The sequence below is a fragment of the Phaenicophaeus curvirostris genome, chromosome 24 (genome assembly GCF_032191515.1).
Source record: "Phaenicophaeus curvirostris isolate KB17595 chromosome 24, BPBGC_Pcur_1.0, whole genome shotgun sequence".
Lineage (NCBI taxonomy): Eukaryota > Metazoa > Chordata > Aves > Cuculiformes > Cuculidae > Phaenicophaeus > Phaenicophaeus curvirostris.
Genome location: NC_091415.1, coordinates 5,194,856 through 5,210,647, shown reverse-complemented (window position 1 = coordinate 5,210,647; position 15,792 = coordinate 5,194,856). Strand labels below are relative to the sequence as shown.

The 15,792-nt window shown below is 49.1% G+C and overlaps 1 protein-coding gene and 1 long non-coding RNA gene across 2 annotated transcripts in view; one reads left to right on the top strand and one right to left on the bottom strand.

Moving 5' to 3' along the window:
* Nucleotides 1–392, bottom strand: part of LOC138730536 (uncharacterized) — a 31,079-nt gene extending 30,687 nt beyond the window's left edge. Inside the window, exon 1 of the long non-coding RNA XR_011339041.1 lies at nucleotides 220–392. This is a non-coding gene — a long non-coding RNA (uncharacterized lncRNA). The remainder of the gene's footprint in view (nucleotides 1–219) is intronic.
* Nucleotides 393–4,473: 4,081 nt separating this feature from the next.
* Nucleotides 4,474–11,380, top strand: SRSF3 (serine and arginine rich splicing factor 3). Its single transcript, XM_069875812.1, has 6 exons — nucleotides 4,474–4,581; nucleotides 6,175–6,382; nucleotides 7,166–7,300; nucleotides 9,428–9,466; nucleotides 10,212–10,298; nucleotides 10,543–11,380. The coding sequence occupies exons 2-6, from the start codon at nucleotides 6,177–6,179 to the stop codon at nucleotides 10,568–10,570; spliced, it is 495 nt and encodes a 164-aa protein (XP_069731913.1). The 5' UTR covers nucleotides 4,474–4,581; nucleotides 6,175–6,176; the 3' UTR covers nucleotides 10,571–11,380.
* The last annotated feature ends 4,412 nt before the right edge of the window (nucleotides 11,381–15,792 follow it).

Below are 15,792 nucleotides of genomic sequence, written 5' to 3'. Positions count from 1 at the left end.
GGAGGCCCAGTTGAGGGGGAAGAAGGAATGGGGGAAGGGAACAGAAAACAAAGCAAATGTACAAAGCAAATAGCCTCCTTAGGGCAAAGGGGTTCCTCTAGCCTGGGATTTGAATACTTCATCAGGCAAAGGCTGGACTGCATCAAGAGACCCCTGATCCGGGTGGGCTTCAGAGCAGCTTCCAGTACTTGAAGGGGCTGGGAGAAGTTGGGGAGGGACTTTTTACAAGGGCAGGTAGTGGCAGGATGAGGGGAATGGCTTTAAATTGGAAGGGGGAAGATTTAGATTAGATATTAGGAAGAAATTCTTCACGATGAGGGTGGGGAGGCCCTGGGACAGGTTGCCCAGAGCAGTGGTGGCTGCCCCATCCCTGGAGGGGTTCAAGGCCAGGTTGGATGGAGCTTGAAGCAACCTGATCCAGGGGGGTTGGAACTGGGTGGGCTTTGAGGTGCCTTACAACCCAAACCATTCTATGATTCTATGACAGAAAGATCTGGGGAACGTGCTGGTTTTTTTGTTTGTTTTTCGCCAGTAACAGGAGCAGGGGTTGCAGAAGGCTTTGTGCTTCTCTAATGTAAAAATCTACCTTGTTTTTTCCTATCATTTGAAAAAAAAGATGGAGTAAAACTCGCAGGAGCTGCTTGATGCGCATGTGGGACGGCGGCCACCGCCCAGCTGAGAGGAAACTGCTTGACCACACTTGGACCATGAGCGCAGTTCCCCTGGGCTGGTGGGAGGCAGTTGCTAACAGCGGCTGCTCTCCCTTCGTGGCCTCCTGAGCGCGAAGAGGAAATGACACCTGGCAGCAGATCCGGAGGCTGCGGAAAGCTGTGCCCCACCACACGCACGTCAGGCAGCCCCATAGGGCAACCACCAGCATGGCCTCCATGACCACTTAAAGGGCATGAAATTCAGCTCCTAGAGAGCAGGCTCCAGGTTTCTCCTGGGTCTGAGTGCTTACATCTCTGCTGTATCACCCTCCTGTTGCTGGGGGGGTGGACAGTCTTCTGCCACGCAGAAATCCCAGGGAGAACTCCCATCTTCCAGGAGATTAAAATTGAAGTTAAACAGCAGTGAGTCAGGCTCATTGTTCTAATTTTCCATTTTCTGATTTCAAGCCACATTTACAGAAGTGCCTGAGCATCACAGCTCTCTGAACACAGTATCGTCCCTGCAAAACCTGCCTGGAGCCAAGCAGGGGACTGACTCTTTTTCCTTCCCAGTCTCCAGATGGAATGTTTTCTGCATGCAAAACAAATTCAGGTGAAGCTGTGACAAAGCCTCTGGTCTCTTGTGCTGCTTCTGTAATGCCCTGTATGAGCTCCCCTCTGGTGTGACAGTGCTGCAGCGAGCCTGGAGAGGGCTGCTGAGAGCCTGGGCTGAGCAAAAACATGATGGAGAGGCTCCCAGGGCTGAGAAGGAGCAGGTCTGCCCCTGCCAGTGGAGAACAGGTCAGGAGTAGCCTAAATCCTGCCTGAGGTTGCCCAGGAACCAGAGGTCCTGTCCCTAGACTGGACAGCTTTTGGCCGGAGGGGAGCCCAGTCACTGATGTCTGTAGGACCAAGAAAGTATTTCTTAAAGGACTGAATTGGACAAAACCTGATCTGGATTCCTGGTTTATAGCGTCCTGGTTTTGTGGAGCTTCAGTGCCACCCTGAAGGTCTTGGGGCTTCTAGCACAGGAGCAGAGACTGTGACCAACACCGTGCCCACAGGGCTCAGGGACCCCACCAGCGGCAGGAGGCTCACACCTGGGAAGATATGGATGAAGGCTGAGGAACTGAGTTTTCAGATGGCATGTTATTGAAGTAAACAGACTTCTTGCTAAATAATCTCTAAGTGCTTCAATCCTGGGCATGCTGTGCCCCTGCTGTGGGCACCGAGTGTGTCTCAGTTCAGGTCTGTGATGTATAAATCACAGTCTCTTGTTTCGCTTTCTTAAGGTCTGAGGCACAGCTAAAAGCTTTCACAGTGCACAGATTTATACATTTTAAACATGTAGGAATAAAATACAAGGATTCGTACCTTGTAAACAGAAAAGCAGTCATGGCAGGAATAAGCTTATGCAGGCTGGTTGTAATCTATCTAAAGATCAGCAAAGTGTAAGTCACTTTCTTCGGAAAATAGCTTTCATTGAGATTAGTCTCCTGGCAGGATGTGAAAATGGGTTGAATCTACCAGAAGGTCACAAGCCACTGGCTGAAGGGTGACTGCAGTCAACTTTCCGACTGAAGGAAATGCTGTCCCTGCAGATCAGTTCCTAGCAAAAGACCTTTCTGCAGATGGAATCGTGCCAGCAAAGATGTATTTTTGCTAATGTTGTCTAGGTTTGCTTGAGGAGCAGCTCTAAGAGATCCTATCGCTGATAGTATTGTTCAGTAAATACTGTCTGTCTCCTAAAGTATCCCTTCTATCTGGCTCACATGGCTGAGGTTTCTTCCAAACCAAAATGGCTAGAATAGGAGTTGGGGCTGTTCAGCCTGGAGAAGAGAAGGCTTGGAAGAGACCTTATAGCGACCTTCTAGTACTTAAAGGCGCTCCAGGAAAGCTGGGGAGGGACTGTTCACAAAGGCTTGTGGGGATAGGATGAGGGGCAATGGGGATAAACTGGAGACGGGCAGATTTAGACTAGACAAAAGGAGGAATTTCTTCACCATGAGAGTGGTGAGACACTGGAACAGGTTGCCCAGGGAAGTTGTGGCTGCCCCATCCCTGGAGGTGTTCAAGGGCAGGTTGGATGGGGCATGGAGCAACCTGACCCGGTGGGAGGCGTCCCTGCCTGTGGCAGGGGGGTTGGAACTGGATGGGCTTTGATATCCCTTCCAACCCAAACTATTCTATGATTTTCTTGTGGGATGTAAATCTCAGGAACCATAACAGCAGTTTACAACGCTTCACTTACGTTGGTGCCTTCATGGATTCTGGTCTGGCCACGTTATAAAACAGATAACTGTGTTCCACTGCAATGTGCAGGCATCGGTGCCTTTGAATCCAGTCTTGGCCCACCTGTTTGAAGTAGATCTGCTTGTTTGCAAGGTCGATGTTGTCTCCTTCCTTTTATGAAGATCTGATAAAGTGCAAGTTCTGTACATCTTGTAAACATTGGACACGAATGGCACTTTCTTACTGCAAAAACAAGACAGCTGCAATGCAGCAGGGTTTTTTCATACACCGCCTTATACACTTGGAATGAGGAAGAAAGGGGTGTCACATGAGGCAGCTTTCCTATATGCACTGATGTATGCACACATGGTGATGCTCAGAGCTGGTTTAGGGTGTCATCTTCTGGAGGACAATCAAAATGCTGACCTCTGAATAACTGAAGTGCTATGTGGCTGCATTGGGGCATCCCCTAAACCAGCTGTGGAGATAGGCTGGGATTTTGGCAGAATGCAGCTGCCTCTGTTCTGACCTCTGCCTTTTGTCACAGTTATGTGGGCTATACGGGCTGCGAAGATGATCTGAGGGCTGAAGCACTTCTGCTATGAGGGCAGGCTGAGACTGTTTGGGTTGTTCAGCCTGGAGAAGGCTCTAGAGAGACCTTAGAGCAACATCCCAGTACCTTGAAGGGAGCTACAAGAAACCTGGGGAAGGACGTTTTACAAGGGCATGGAGTGATAGGACATAGTCAAATGGCTTTAAATTGGAGGGGGGATTTAGACTAGACCTTACAAAGAAATTCTTCACGATGAGGGTGGTGAGGCCCTGGCCCAGGTTGCCCAGAGCAGTGGTGGCTGCCCCATCCCTGGAGGGGTTCAAGGCCAGCTTGGATGGGGCTTGGAGCAACCAGATCAAGTCGGAGGTGTCCCTGCCCAGGACAGGGGTGGAACTGGATGGGCTTTGAGATCCCTTCCAAGCCAAACCGTTTCCTGATTCTATGAAGCCACAGTCAGTTTCTTTATAACGCCAAAAGCAAACAGAAAGAGGATTATGGCCGGATGATTATTGGGCCACAAAGATGATCTGAGGGCAGGAGCACCTCCCATGCAGAGACTACAAGAAAGCTGAGGAAGGGCTGTTCGCAAGGGCTTGTGGTGATAGGACAAGGGGCAGTGGGTATAAACTGGAGAGGGGCAGATTTAGACTAGACACAAGGAGAATTTCTTCATGATGAGGGTGGGGAGTACCTGGAACAGGCTGCCTAGGGAAATTGTGGCTGCCCCATCCCTGGAGGTGTTGAAGGCCGGGTTGGATGGGCCTTGGGCAGCCTGATCTAATGGGACATGCCCCTGCCCGTGGCAGGGGGTGTAACTGGATGATCCTTAAGCGTTTGAGGGCGAGGCGGGAGCCTCTACCGGGGCTGGGGTTGGGGGGGGGGGGGGGTGTAACAGAAAGCGCGCGCGCCGCTCGTGGGGGAAGAGGCGGGACTAAGCGAGTTGTCAATCACAGGGAACGGCGCCCTCTGATTGGCCGTCGCGCGGTGTCACGTGGGGGCGCCGCTGCCCCTATATAAAGGCGGGCGGGTAGGCGGCCTCCGCCATTTTGTCCAGTGAGGAAAAGCGGTGACGGAGTCTCGTTGGAGGGTCGGGTCGGCTACGAATTTAGCGCGGGCGCCCTTCGCGCACCCTCCCTTTTAGCATCGGTGAGGAGCTTCACTTCGGAGGGCGCGGGGAGGCGGCGGCCGCGCTCCGGGGCGGGTGGAAGCGGCGCGGCCCGGGGGCGGCGGACAAAGAGCGGCCGCCATTTTGTAGCGCCGAGGCCGCGGCGGCCGAAGGGCGGCGGGGTGGGGGGGCACGGGGAGCCTGGGAAGCCGCTGTTCCTTCGTGGAGTGGCGGGGCTATATCTTCGCCCGCCTTGGGGCAGCGATGGGCCCTCGGACACAGTCGGTCTCGAGGGTTCCCGAGCGCCGCGGGGCCGGCCGGAGATGGCGCTGCTTCTCCCGCCCCGAGAACAATGGGCAGCGCGGGGAGAGGCGCCCTTGCTAAGCCGTGGGCCTTACGAGTAACCCAAACTCCCTGAAGGAGCGAAGAATTTTTTGCTGATGCCTAATCCAAGTCTGTGCCCTTCCAGTTTAAAGCTGTTTCTGTGATACAAAAAGCAGTTGCTATATTTTATAATACCGTTCTCATCTAAGCTAAACTTCAACCATTTAGCTGCTTTTTTGAAAGTTGGACAGAATCACCCTCTGATAGCACGTTTTTTTATAGCGTGTGTTTTAAAATGGTGGGGGTTTTGTAGACGTAACGTCTTCTGTTCAGTATGATCTGTGCTGAGCATGTGGATTTTTTTTCTAATCATCTCCGTTAGTAGATTTTTCCCCATATCAAATGCAGGGTCAGTCAGAGCTGGAGCCAGCTTCAAATTAGGGAGAGGTTTGACTGTTGTGAAGTTCATAATAACATTAAAATAATCCTTGGAAGGTGAATATGCATAATATTTTTGGGCAAACTTATACGTGTTGGTGTGTGGGAAATATACCCTGTCCCCAGCTCTTGCCTCGCTGCACACGATGGATATCAATGTTGTCATGGCCTGATTAAAAGGTTCCTGCTTTCTAAAACTCCAAAACTAGTCTTACAGAGTTTATTTTTCGGCATTTTTGGTGTCATTGGGCCGCCAGTCTCGCCCTGCCTCGGCCCGAGATGGCGCTGCTTCTCCCCCTCCGCATCCCGCCCCGAGAACAATGGGGACGGGGACGCCGAGAAACGCTCCCCTTAAAAGCTGTGGAACATAAAAGTAACCCAAATTCCTTGAAGTAGTGAAGAATTCCTAATGTCTAAGCTAAATGTTTCCCCCTCCAATTTAAAGCCGTTCCCCATTGTCCTATCACTTCTGCTTCTTGCTTGATGGGTGAAAATAAGAGAAATTGTGGGTAGCAATACAATTTAAACTGGGAAGCTTCAGCTGGCAAAAGCAAGGACTTGATGTGTCTGTTAGGCAGTTTTTACTTGTACAGTGGTATGAAGTCTTTCTTAGTGCAGGAATAGCATTTTCCATTTCAGACTTGGACTCGCATGTTAGCAAGTGTTAATCGGGGTAACGATATAGCAGCTAGCTTTTGTGTTGGATTTTGAACACTCACTCGACCCCTTCCACACAGGTTAATGTTTCTGTAATGCCGGATTGTATCACTGTTGGGGTTTCTGGGAAAAGCATCCCACCAATCACTTCCTTGTAAATGGATGAATGTTTGCAGTGTGGTAAATATACATCAGCTTTTAATTTTTTGTTCTAGGAATGCATCGTGACTCTTGTCCGCTGGACTGCAAGGTTTACGTGGGTAACCTTGGAAACAATGGCAACAAAACTGAATTAGAGCGAGCTTTTGGCTACTATGGACCACTGCGCAGCGTGTGGGTGGCGAGGAATCCTCCTGGTTTTGCCTTCGTAGAGTTTGAAGATCCACGAGATGCAGCTGATGCAGTGAGAGAGCTAGATGGAAGGTAAAACCGTAGAATCATAGATTGTTCAGGTTGGAAAGGGCCTCAAAGATTGTCGAGTTCAAAGCCCCTGCCATGGGCAGGGACACCTCCCACTGGATCAGGGGCTCCAAGCCCCATCCAACCTGGCCTTGAACACCTCCAGGGATGGGGCAGCTACCACTGCTCTGGGCAACCTGTTCCAGGGCCTTCCCACCCTCACTGTGAAGAATTTCTTTGTAAGGTCTGATCTAAGTCTCCTGCCTTACAATTTGAAGCCATTCCCCCTTGTCCTGTCACTTCTGCTTCTTGTGTGATTGGTGAAAATAAGAGAAATTGTGGGTAGCAATACAGTTTAAATTGGGAAGCTTCAACTGGCAGAAGCAAGGGCTTGATATACTTGTTAGGCAACTCTTACTGGTACAGTGGCATAAGAGTAGCCTTTATAGTGTGGGAATAGCATTGGGACAGTTAATTTTCCATGTTAGAGTTGGGCTCCCAAGTTAGACATGACTTAGGCCTCTTGGTACATATTAGTTAAATTCAGATGGTCTTAGAGTAAAGAGGCAAATCTGATCAGAGTGTCCTACTGTGGGCTTTCAGAAGGGGCCAGACCTTTTGTCTGTCATGCTGGAGTCTGATATCCAGACTCCAGATACTGTGTACTTTGACTAATATGTATACGTGGAACATATTTTCCCTTTTCCCTTTGCTTATTCTTTTTCCCTCTCTTCGTTCTGTAGGTTTTCCGCTGTATGCAGACTTGTCCCCCTGGACGTGCTAACCGGTGTCCGTCTCTTTTCCCAGAACCCTCTGTGGGTGTCGTGTCCGAGTGGAGCTCTCCAATGGTGAGAAACGGAGTCGGAACCGTGGCCCACCTCCATCCTGGGGCAGGCGTCCTCGAGATGACTATCGCAGAAGAAGTCCTCCTCCTCGTCGCAGGTACCTGAGGTTGAAGTACACTTGTAGAGTTGTTGACACTGTTATCATTTAGCATCCTAGAAGCAGGTGTTTTAAAAGCATGTTGATGGATAACGTTCATCTATCTGACCGCAATTTGGAGATGGCAAATGCTAAAAAAGACCCCAAACCCCACAAAACCGAGGTGAAGTGTTGAATGTTGGCTTTTGTCCTTAGGTGACTGTGCAAGTTGGTAGTCAGTGCCCTCAGCCCTGGACTTCCCTCCTTCCTTCTAAAATCTGCTCATCTTCTAGTCACACTTTCCCTTTCTTCCCCATACTTCGGCATAGGCTGTTCCTTTCCTTTATTCCATAATGGCAAAACATGACATACAGCAGCTTAGCATTTCCATACAGATGTGTTTCTCCACTCTGTTTAAATACTTTCCAGGTAGGCAGTTGTTTAACGATAGATCAATTAACAGTTGCTCTGAACATCTAGAGTCTCTGCACCTTAGTCTTAGATTGGAATTAAGACATCGTGTGATGATCCTGTCACTTGAAATTTGAAACCAGCTCTAAGATGTAGCAGGATTTTTAGTAACTGACTCGTTCTTGCACCCAGACTAGCTGGTCTGGCGGTTTAAGTCTGCAGCGTGGTTTTTGCAGGACTGAACTTACCTGTTGCAGGTGAGTGAAGTCCTCCCAGGTCAGGAGTTCAAGCTTACCCTTTTGCTGTTGAGAAATAACACGTTAGGAGTATTTGTTGGCTGATGGTTGTACTGATGGCTTGTTTTTCATTTTTTTTATGCTTTTTGGTCCATCTATTAATAAAAATGAACCCGTTGCAGAGTCACCATCATGTCTCTTCTCACCACCCTCTGAGTCTGCATTAGCCAGCCAACTAGCCCTTTCAGCGTCATGTGACCAGCGCGCCCCATGCAGCTTGGCTGGTGTCGTTTCACATGACCCAGGCATGGCCACTCGTCAGGTTGCACCGCCCTTTGGTTCCCGAGCATGCTGTTTTCTCTCAGCCTTCTCTCCAACCTTAACCAAATCGGCAGCAGCCACCTCGACCGCCCACACATTCCCGGCCAATCAGCTCAGCTGTTTATTTACCAAATGTCTTCACAACAACTACAGCAGCAGCCTTCGGCTAACAAAAAAGCAGGAAAAATCCACAACACCCCCTTCGCCAACCAACTAAATACAACGCAACATCTGGCAAAACCTTTTCAGCAAATTCTTCTTGGCAGTCAGTCCGGCAGCCTCACCTCACCATTTCTAGCTTGTTGAAACCAAAAACTAGTAAGTTTTTCCTGCTTATACAGTTTACTGCTGGTTAAAATAAGGAGTAAGCGGCTTATAAGTAATTACTTTTCTCAATCAAAGGCTGGCTGTGCATAATTGAGTGGTAACGTACATTTGTTGCTTGAGAAAACTTTTAAGGGTGATATGGAAGCTCTTACACTCAATAACGTAGAAAACAGTGTATTTGCATGTGAGATGCCGAACTAAATTGTTAATAAAGCTCTAACAAACTTAGCTTTTCATTGCCAGAAAAGTCCTATCACCTTTAAATGGTTTTACTAACAGTTTTCAAAACTTAAAACAGTTACTTTTTGGGATGAATTGGGCCGAGCTAAGGTTATTTTTTATTTTTTAAGAAAATAGTCTAAACACACTCTGGCATTAAAAATGACAATCACAAATATGCAATTCTAATGTAGCACTTAATGGCATTATCAATATTTACACTGAGCGCATTTTCACTTTTTTCCACTTGGTATCTCTTACTCTTGTCATGGACCTTTTTGGCTTGCATGGGTTCCAAAACATTTGGTCTGTGCTATTTTTCTTTTTTTTTTTTTTTTGGAACCACTTGTGGGACTTTGGTGTGATGTTCTGGGCAGTGGATTTAGTTGAAATGGAAAGTGTTGCTTTGGACAACTCTGCTATGAAGCATTCTTAGTTAAAGTGAATTCGTGGTTGGAAACGTGCTGTTCACACTGAGCTTTGTTTTACTGCCTAATCTTTCCATGCCTTTTACTGGATGGTGGATGCCAGTTATTCTTGGCCCAACAGTGAGTTTGACAAGTTGGGAAATGCCTCACCCCATTAATGCTAAAAGAATTGATAAAAAGCCTCACGTTTCTTCTTCTGATTCTAGATCGCCGCGAAGGAGAAGCTTTTCTCGCAGCCGCAGCAGGTATGCATGAATTAATGACAGCCTGGACTGCTTTGTTCAGGATGGGGTGAAAAAGAAGTGAGCAATTTGGGCTGTTTGCGTTAATTGACTCCAGGGCGTGTTTTAATTGGGTAAGAGGGAGAAGGGGGTTTGGTTCTGTCATACTGTTTGCCTTGAGTGAATATATTTACACAGCTCTTAAGAGATTGCAGGGTTGTCAGCTGAAGGTTAATCAAAATGGGAGTAATTACTTCGAGCTGTCCTAGGCTCCTGCCAATTTTTAAGCTTGTGTCTGTGTGCTGCTTTCTTCCACGTGCTGTGAGTCGCAAGTACAGATGATGAAACACGGCGAACATCTGTTGTCGCACACTGCAGTGTTAGTTGATGATGACGCAGTGGTGGTGGGCAGCGTTATCTTAGGGGCTGTGAAGCTTCCAGAGCTCTTAGGCAATTTTTGTGTTCTTAGGGAATGGGGCCCTGCATTCCTGTATGGGGTGCGTGAGTATCCGTGGACGTGCTGTGTTAGCAGAGGCAGCCTGAACAGGTTTAAACTGCTGCAAGGGGATGCGTGCCCATTCACAACACAACCTAAGCTGTGTTGTATGGCTCAGGCCGGTTATCCTTACCTGAAGGAGGGGCCAATTCCATGATCCTCAGCAGGTTTTCCCTGCTAAAAACCGTAGCTTACTCTGCAGACAGCTTTGTAACCTAGTGAGTTCAGCTTTGTTTTGCTGCTGTAATCATCTTGCGCTGTAATTTTTAACAGGTCCCTCTCCAGAGACAGAAGAAGAGAGAGATCACTCTCACGGGATAGGAATCACAAGCCTTCCCGTTCCTTTTCCAGGTCTCGCAGGTAGGAGGAGTCTTGAGTTTTGAGTAAATCTGTAAAAAGGATTGTTTCCATGTGTTGGAAATGCTGAAAGAGGCTGTGGCAGTGTGTCTTACAAGGTTCGTTACCTCAAAGACCTAAATACTCAGTCTTGCTAAATCAATGGTATTTTTATAGGCTTACAGGTCATCTGCTGGTTTGGGCTGGGGGGTTAAATAAAATCTACTGCTCTTGGCACCTGGGAACTAACACATCTTTTCTTCTTTAGTCGTTCCAGGTCAAATGAGCGGAAATAGGACTGTGAGGAGGAGCTGTGTACAGGAAGTCCTTAAAGCTGAGGACAGGAGGAGTATGTACAGGACATTTGTTTTGTTTTGAAACTTCATAAAGCTTGGTGCATTTTTAAAATGTTTTAGCTGTTGAACTTGCTTTGTTCCTTGTATCTTGTAACAGGTTGCAAATGTAAAGATCTGAATCTGTATATGGTTCTAAGCAGATTGTTGTTTGTAATATTAATGACTTTACAATGTACCACCTCACAGAACTCTGAACAGTAAGCTGTGTTTTGCATAGGTAGAATGCTTCTGGGTTTGTGCTGGGGTGTGTTTTGCTGGGATTCAGCCTTTGGGAGAAAGCATGCAATGAAGACGTGCTCATTGCGGAAACATGGCTGTGAATGGTGTTTGTGCAGAACAGGACACAGATGCTTCTTAGTACACTTCTCCAAAGTAGTCGGGAACATGGAGCCAGTGGCATGCAAAGGAGATGACTGAGCTGCTGTTTTATGCAGAGCTTGTTCCGAATTCCATTACTTGGAACTGAGCTGCTTTGTTATGTGAAATAACATTTAGCCATAGGGTCAGTTAATTTTGTACCTCATGTGACTAGAGTGCTTCTTCATGAGACTATTGTTTGCATGGCCCTCTATTCCAGAACCTCTGAATAGACCAAATACTCAGCAGAACTGACACTGGAGTGGGTGGGTTGTGTGTGCGATGGTACATTGTAACAGTTCAGAATTAAACATTTCTTTACTGTACAAGAATTTTCATGTCACTTGTAAAATGTCTTTTGTGAGATCCTTGGGATTAAAGTTTTGGTTACAACTTGTTGTTTGGTATTTACCTGCTACGTACATTGCTTTGGGGAATATGTACTTGGGTCTTGCGGTACAACTCTGTTCACAGTAAGGGTGCTCGGCAGTGCAGGGCACGAGGACACTCGCCACATTCCACTTTAACACCGGGGAGAGTTGCAGGTCACCTTGTGTCATAGTGAGGGGCAAGGCCTTGCGTTCTGTCACTGGCATCTGATACTGGGGTCACAGATGTGGCCTGGGTGAGCTCAGGGAAGCTTGTCTGCTTGCCTCATGTGAGCTCCACAATGCTTGGAAAAACAAGCTGGAGATTCAAAGGTGCAGGGTGTTTTGAATCCTGACTGTGGGTTGGTAGCAATGGCTATGGTGTGTTTTATATCTGTCAGTTCTGAGATTGGTGATGTGACACTTTGCACAAAGGTTCCCCTTGGGATGTAAAACCGTAGCGTGGCTCAAAGGCAGTTAAAGCCCCCCAAACCGCTGAAGGGTCCTTTTTCTTTTTTTCCTGTATACGAGAGAAGATAAGAGCTACATCAGTTTTCAGTTGTGTGTGTTCGGATTAAACCCATCATACTGAACAGCCTTGTGGTTTAATTTCCTTCACTGGCGGGGACGAGGTGATGGCAAAGCTGTGATGGAAGGAAATTCTACTACTTCCAGGCTGTCTGGAGGGTGGGGATGGAAGGGTGAGAGCGTGGCCACCTTGGCTGCTGGGGTGTAGTGTTTCAGCTGATGCACTTCAACTGCTTTGTACTATTGAGTAGGAGTTGGAACAGCTCTGGCCTGAGCTGTGTGCTGGGGTGTGAGCCTCGTCTCGGGAGAGGAAGAGCTGGGGCAAAAAGCGCACACAGCCCTAAATGATCTTAGGCTGGGAGCGTGCTGAGCTTTAAAAGGAGCAAAAATGCATTGTCTCTGCTCCCGATTTGGCTCAGCATGATGCAGTGGTTGGCGCTGCGCAGGGGGCTGCTGCTGGAAGGTGCAGTTGAGCTGCAGTCCTTGGCGCAGAGCTGGCGGTTGAGGCTGTTTTGTGTTGAGCAGCTTTCTCTGACGGAAAAGCCGGAATGCTGCGCAGCATCCCAGCTCCCCAGCAGAGGTCAGGGCAGCCCTGCCAGCCGGGTGGGGCTCCTGCCTTCCCACAATCGAGCTTGGTCTGGAGACGTTTGTACTCAGCTAAGGGCTGAGATGATACCGTGTGCTGCATGCAGCTCTGTTCCTTCTTTTTTCATATGTGCTTCTGCCCGGGTTTGATTTGTGGAAGGATTGCAATTCTGGTTGCCTGGGAGCCAGCCTCTGCTGGCACGGCGGGTCTGCTTGTGGTTCCGCAGCGGGCAGGGAACAGCTGGGAAAAAGTAGCTCTCAGAGTCAGCTGCCGAGGGGAGAGGAGGGAAAGAAACCTGAAGTGCTAGAGGTGGATGCTGCGGGGAAGCAGGCTGTGATTTTTAACATGCAAGGGAGTCTGCAGAACTGAAATATTTGTCAGTGTCGGGGTTCTGAGTTCATCTCACTTTCCTCACCTGCATGAAGAAGTTGGCCCTTACGCTGGATTGGAACTGTTGCTCCACAGCAGAGGATGGGTTAACCAGGTAATCAGGTGGGATTTGATGGGAAATAAAATTAGCAACTTGTAGAGGAAGATGGGAAATGTATAAATACTGGTAGTGTACAGCCCCTCCTCCAGGGTGTAACTATTTTTAATAACATGTTGTTTGGATTTAAGGCTTTCAGTTTGCTTCTCTGGGAGGGTGACCAGCCTGGGGGCGCTACTGGCAAGGGGAGCACTGGAAGTGCTGTTCAAAAAGCCTACTCTGAAATTAAATTGACAAAAGAAATGTTTGTGTTGCCCTTCTAAGGCCAGGAAGGGCCGAGGCAGCATCCCTCGCCGCTCCCCAAAGATTCTTAACCCAGGGAGAGACACAACCTGCCCTGGCCAGAGGAGACAGGTGCTCCCCAGTGTTCCTTGGCAGAAGGAGGTGGCTTGTGCTCCTTGGTGATGGCCCAGGTGAGGGGCGATATGTTCTGGCTGCTGCTTTGAAAGTTGTTCCAGGACCTGCTCTCGTACTCATGCTGAGATGTGCAGCTGCCTCTCTCCTCTGGGGAGAAGTTTACCTCCTTCCACCTTTGCCCACCAGAAGCATCCGGAGATTAGCACAGAGTTCCTCCGATGACCATCCCGGGAGCGCATGATACGCTCTCCTTCCCCTCTGTGTGGTTCGATCTTTTCTCGTAACCTGACAGCCAGCGTTGTGAGCAAATGGTTTTGTGAAAAAAGGGATCTTTTTGTTCTTTTTATGCACCTACTGTTGTTTATGGCAGAGATCATTTTAAGAATGTGCTTTGCTCTCAAAGCAGAAAACGGAGAAGTTAAATACAATCTTTCTCCCAATGGGAAATGTTCCAAGAGATTCAGCAAACCAGGGCCTTGCCTGGGTGAGCGGTCGCAGCCTTACAGAGCGCCAGGGGCTAACAAAGCCGAGCAGGAGCCACTGCGCTTCACCTCCACAGGGACGTGTCGCTGGAGCTGGGCTGCTCTGTGCTCCCTGCACACCAAGAGCTCAAACAGGTTCTTGTTAGAAAATCACTTGTGTGCTTTGTGCTCTGTCTTTGTGTTTCTCTTGATTTGGAGTCAAAGGAGATGGGCAGGAAGGACGCTGCACTGTGCCCTGGGCTTTTCCTGGGCGCAGCGGCATTGCCTGGAAGCGCGGGTTTCTCTCTGAATGTCTTCCTGCTTCTGAGGGCAGAATTCACCTTGCTTCAAATTCCACTGTTGCTTTCTTTTACTCGTGATCCCATCACTGTGAGATGTCACAATATCTCCTGATGTAAAGATCCACAAAGCATCTGACAAACTTCCTCCTGTTTCTGCTGATTTTAGTCCCTGCCCCCGTGTTCAAACCCTACCCTGGAAATCCAGTCGCCCTCATGAATTCTGCTCGGGTGCTGACGTAGCTCAGCTAGGAAAAAAAAAACTGGAGCATCAACCCCTTTGGCAAACAGAAGGCCAAAGGGCAGGAGTGCAGTTCTAGCAGCTCCGTTTCGACCTTGGATCCCGCACACCGAGGCGATAGCTGTGTCCCCAGTGCCGAGGTGGAGCTGGCTCTTGTTCAACTCTTCAGCCTGCTGAGAACAGGGAAAATGCAGCCGGGTTTTGCTCGCAGTCATTCAGCAAAGCTGTTGCTGAAGCCCAAGCTGCATCCCCGCCTGCCAGCCCCTGCAGGAAGCGTTCTGGCTTCCTAGAAATACCACTATCGCGATTTTCTGTTTCATTTCTGAAGTTGCACTGCCATTAGCTCCCTTCTGTTGCTGCCTTTCAAACGAACAGGGATGTGTACTAAAATAAGCACGAGATCCAGACAAATACAACATAGCCTGGGCAATGGGAATGCTATGTTCCCAAGTGAATCACTCATTCATTATTTAATTATTTGGGAGCTGACATAACTCTTAATTGAACAGATCTTCACATTGGTGCAAGTGGTGGTTCTGCTCTGTCCTCAAAGGTGTCGGAGGCCTTATGAGGAACGGCTGAGAGAGCTGGGGGTGTTTAGCCTGGAGAAGAGGAGGCTGAGGGGAGACCTCATTGCTCTCTGCAACTCCCTGAAAGGAGGTTGTGGAGAGGAGGGAGCTGGGCTCTTCTCCCAAGGGACAGGGGACAGGACGAGAGGGAATGGCCTCAAGCTCCACCAGGGGAGGTTCAGGCTGGACATTAGGAAAAAAATTTTCACAGAAAGGGTGATTGGGCATTGGCAGAGGCTGCCCAGGGAGGGGGTTGAGTCCCCTTCCCTGGAGGGGTTTAAGGGATGAGTGGACGAGGTGCTGAGGGACATGGTTTAGTGTTTGATGGGAATGGCTGGACTCGATGATCTGGTGGGTCTCTTCCAACCTGGTGATTCTATGATTCTATGAGATTTTCTGTGGGAAGTCACCCTAGTCGAAAGAGGGAAATGTGTGTCCTTTCCGGCAGCCACCGATTTCAGTGCCGTTACTGCCTGGCCTCCCCGTGGCCAGGATTCGAAGCCCCTTGGCGAGCCGCTTCGCTCCGTCAGGAGCCACTTGGGAGCGACGGTATCAGGGTGGGGCTGTGGTATCAGGGTGGGGCCCCCTGTCACCTGGGGTGTCACTGGGGAGCCAGCTGGAAGATCGCTCCTGCCAGCTGTGAGGAGCAGCGTTATCTCCACCCAGGCTGCTCTCGCCATGAATATTCAGCAATATTCTGCGAGGACGCCCCACCGCTCCGCCCAGCCTTTCGACGGACGGCTCGCCGTTGGTGTTTGCTCTACAATGTTTGCAGTCCCTCATTTCTGACTAATATCAACATTATTTGCTGTCGCATTAAAACGCGGTCGGTCACTGCGGAACACCTGCCAGCTGGCCGAGGTGCCGTGCTTCCTGGCGCTGCTGAACGGGATCCATCAGCTTTCCATC

Bases quoted from the DNA above. Each gene is read 5' to 3' on its own strand.
- SRSF3 (XM_069875812.1), top strand. From the start codon at position 6,177: ATGCATCGTGACTCTTGTCCGCTGGACTGCAAGGTTTACGTGGGTAAC. The intron at 6,383-7,165 runs GTAAAACCGTAG...CTCTTTTCCCAG, and splicing joins GTGAGAGAGCTAGATGGAAG to AACCCTCTGTGGGTGTCGTG. The intron at 10,299-10,542 runs GTAGGAGGAGTC...TTTCTTCTTTAG, and splicing joins TCCTTTTCCAGGTCTCGCAG to TCGTTCCAGGTCAAATGAGC.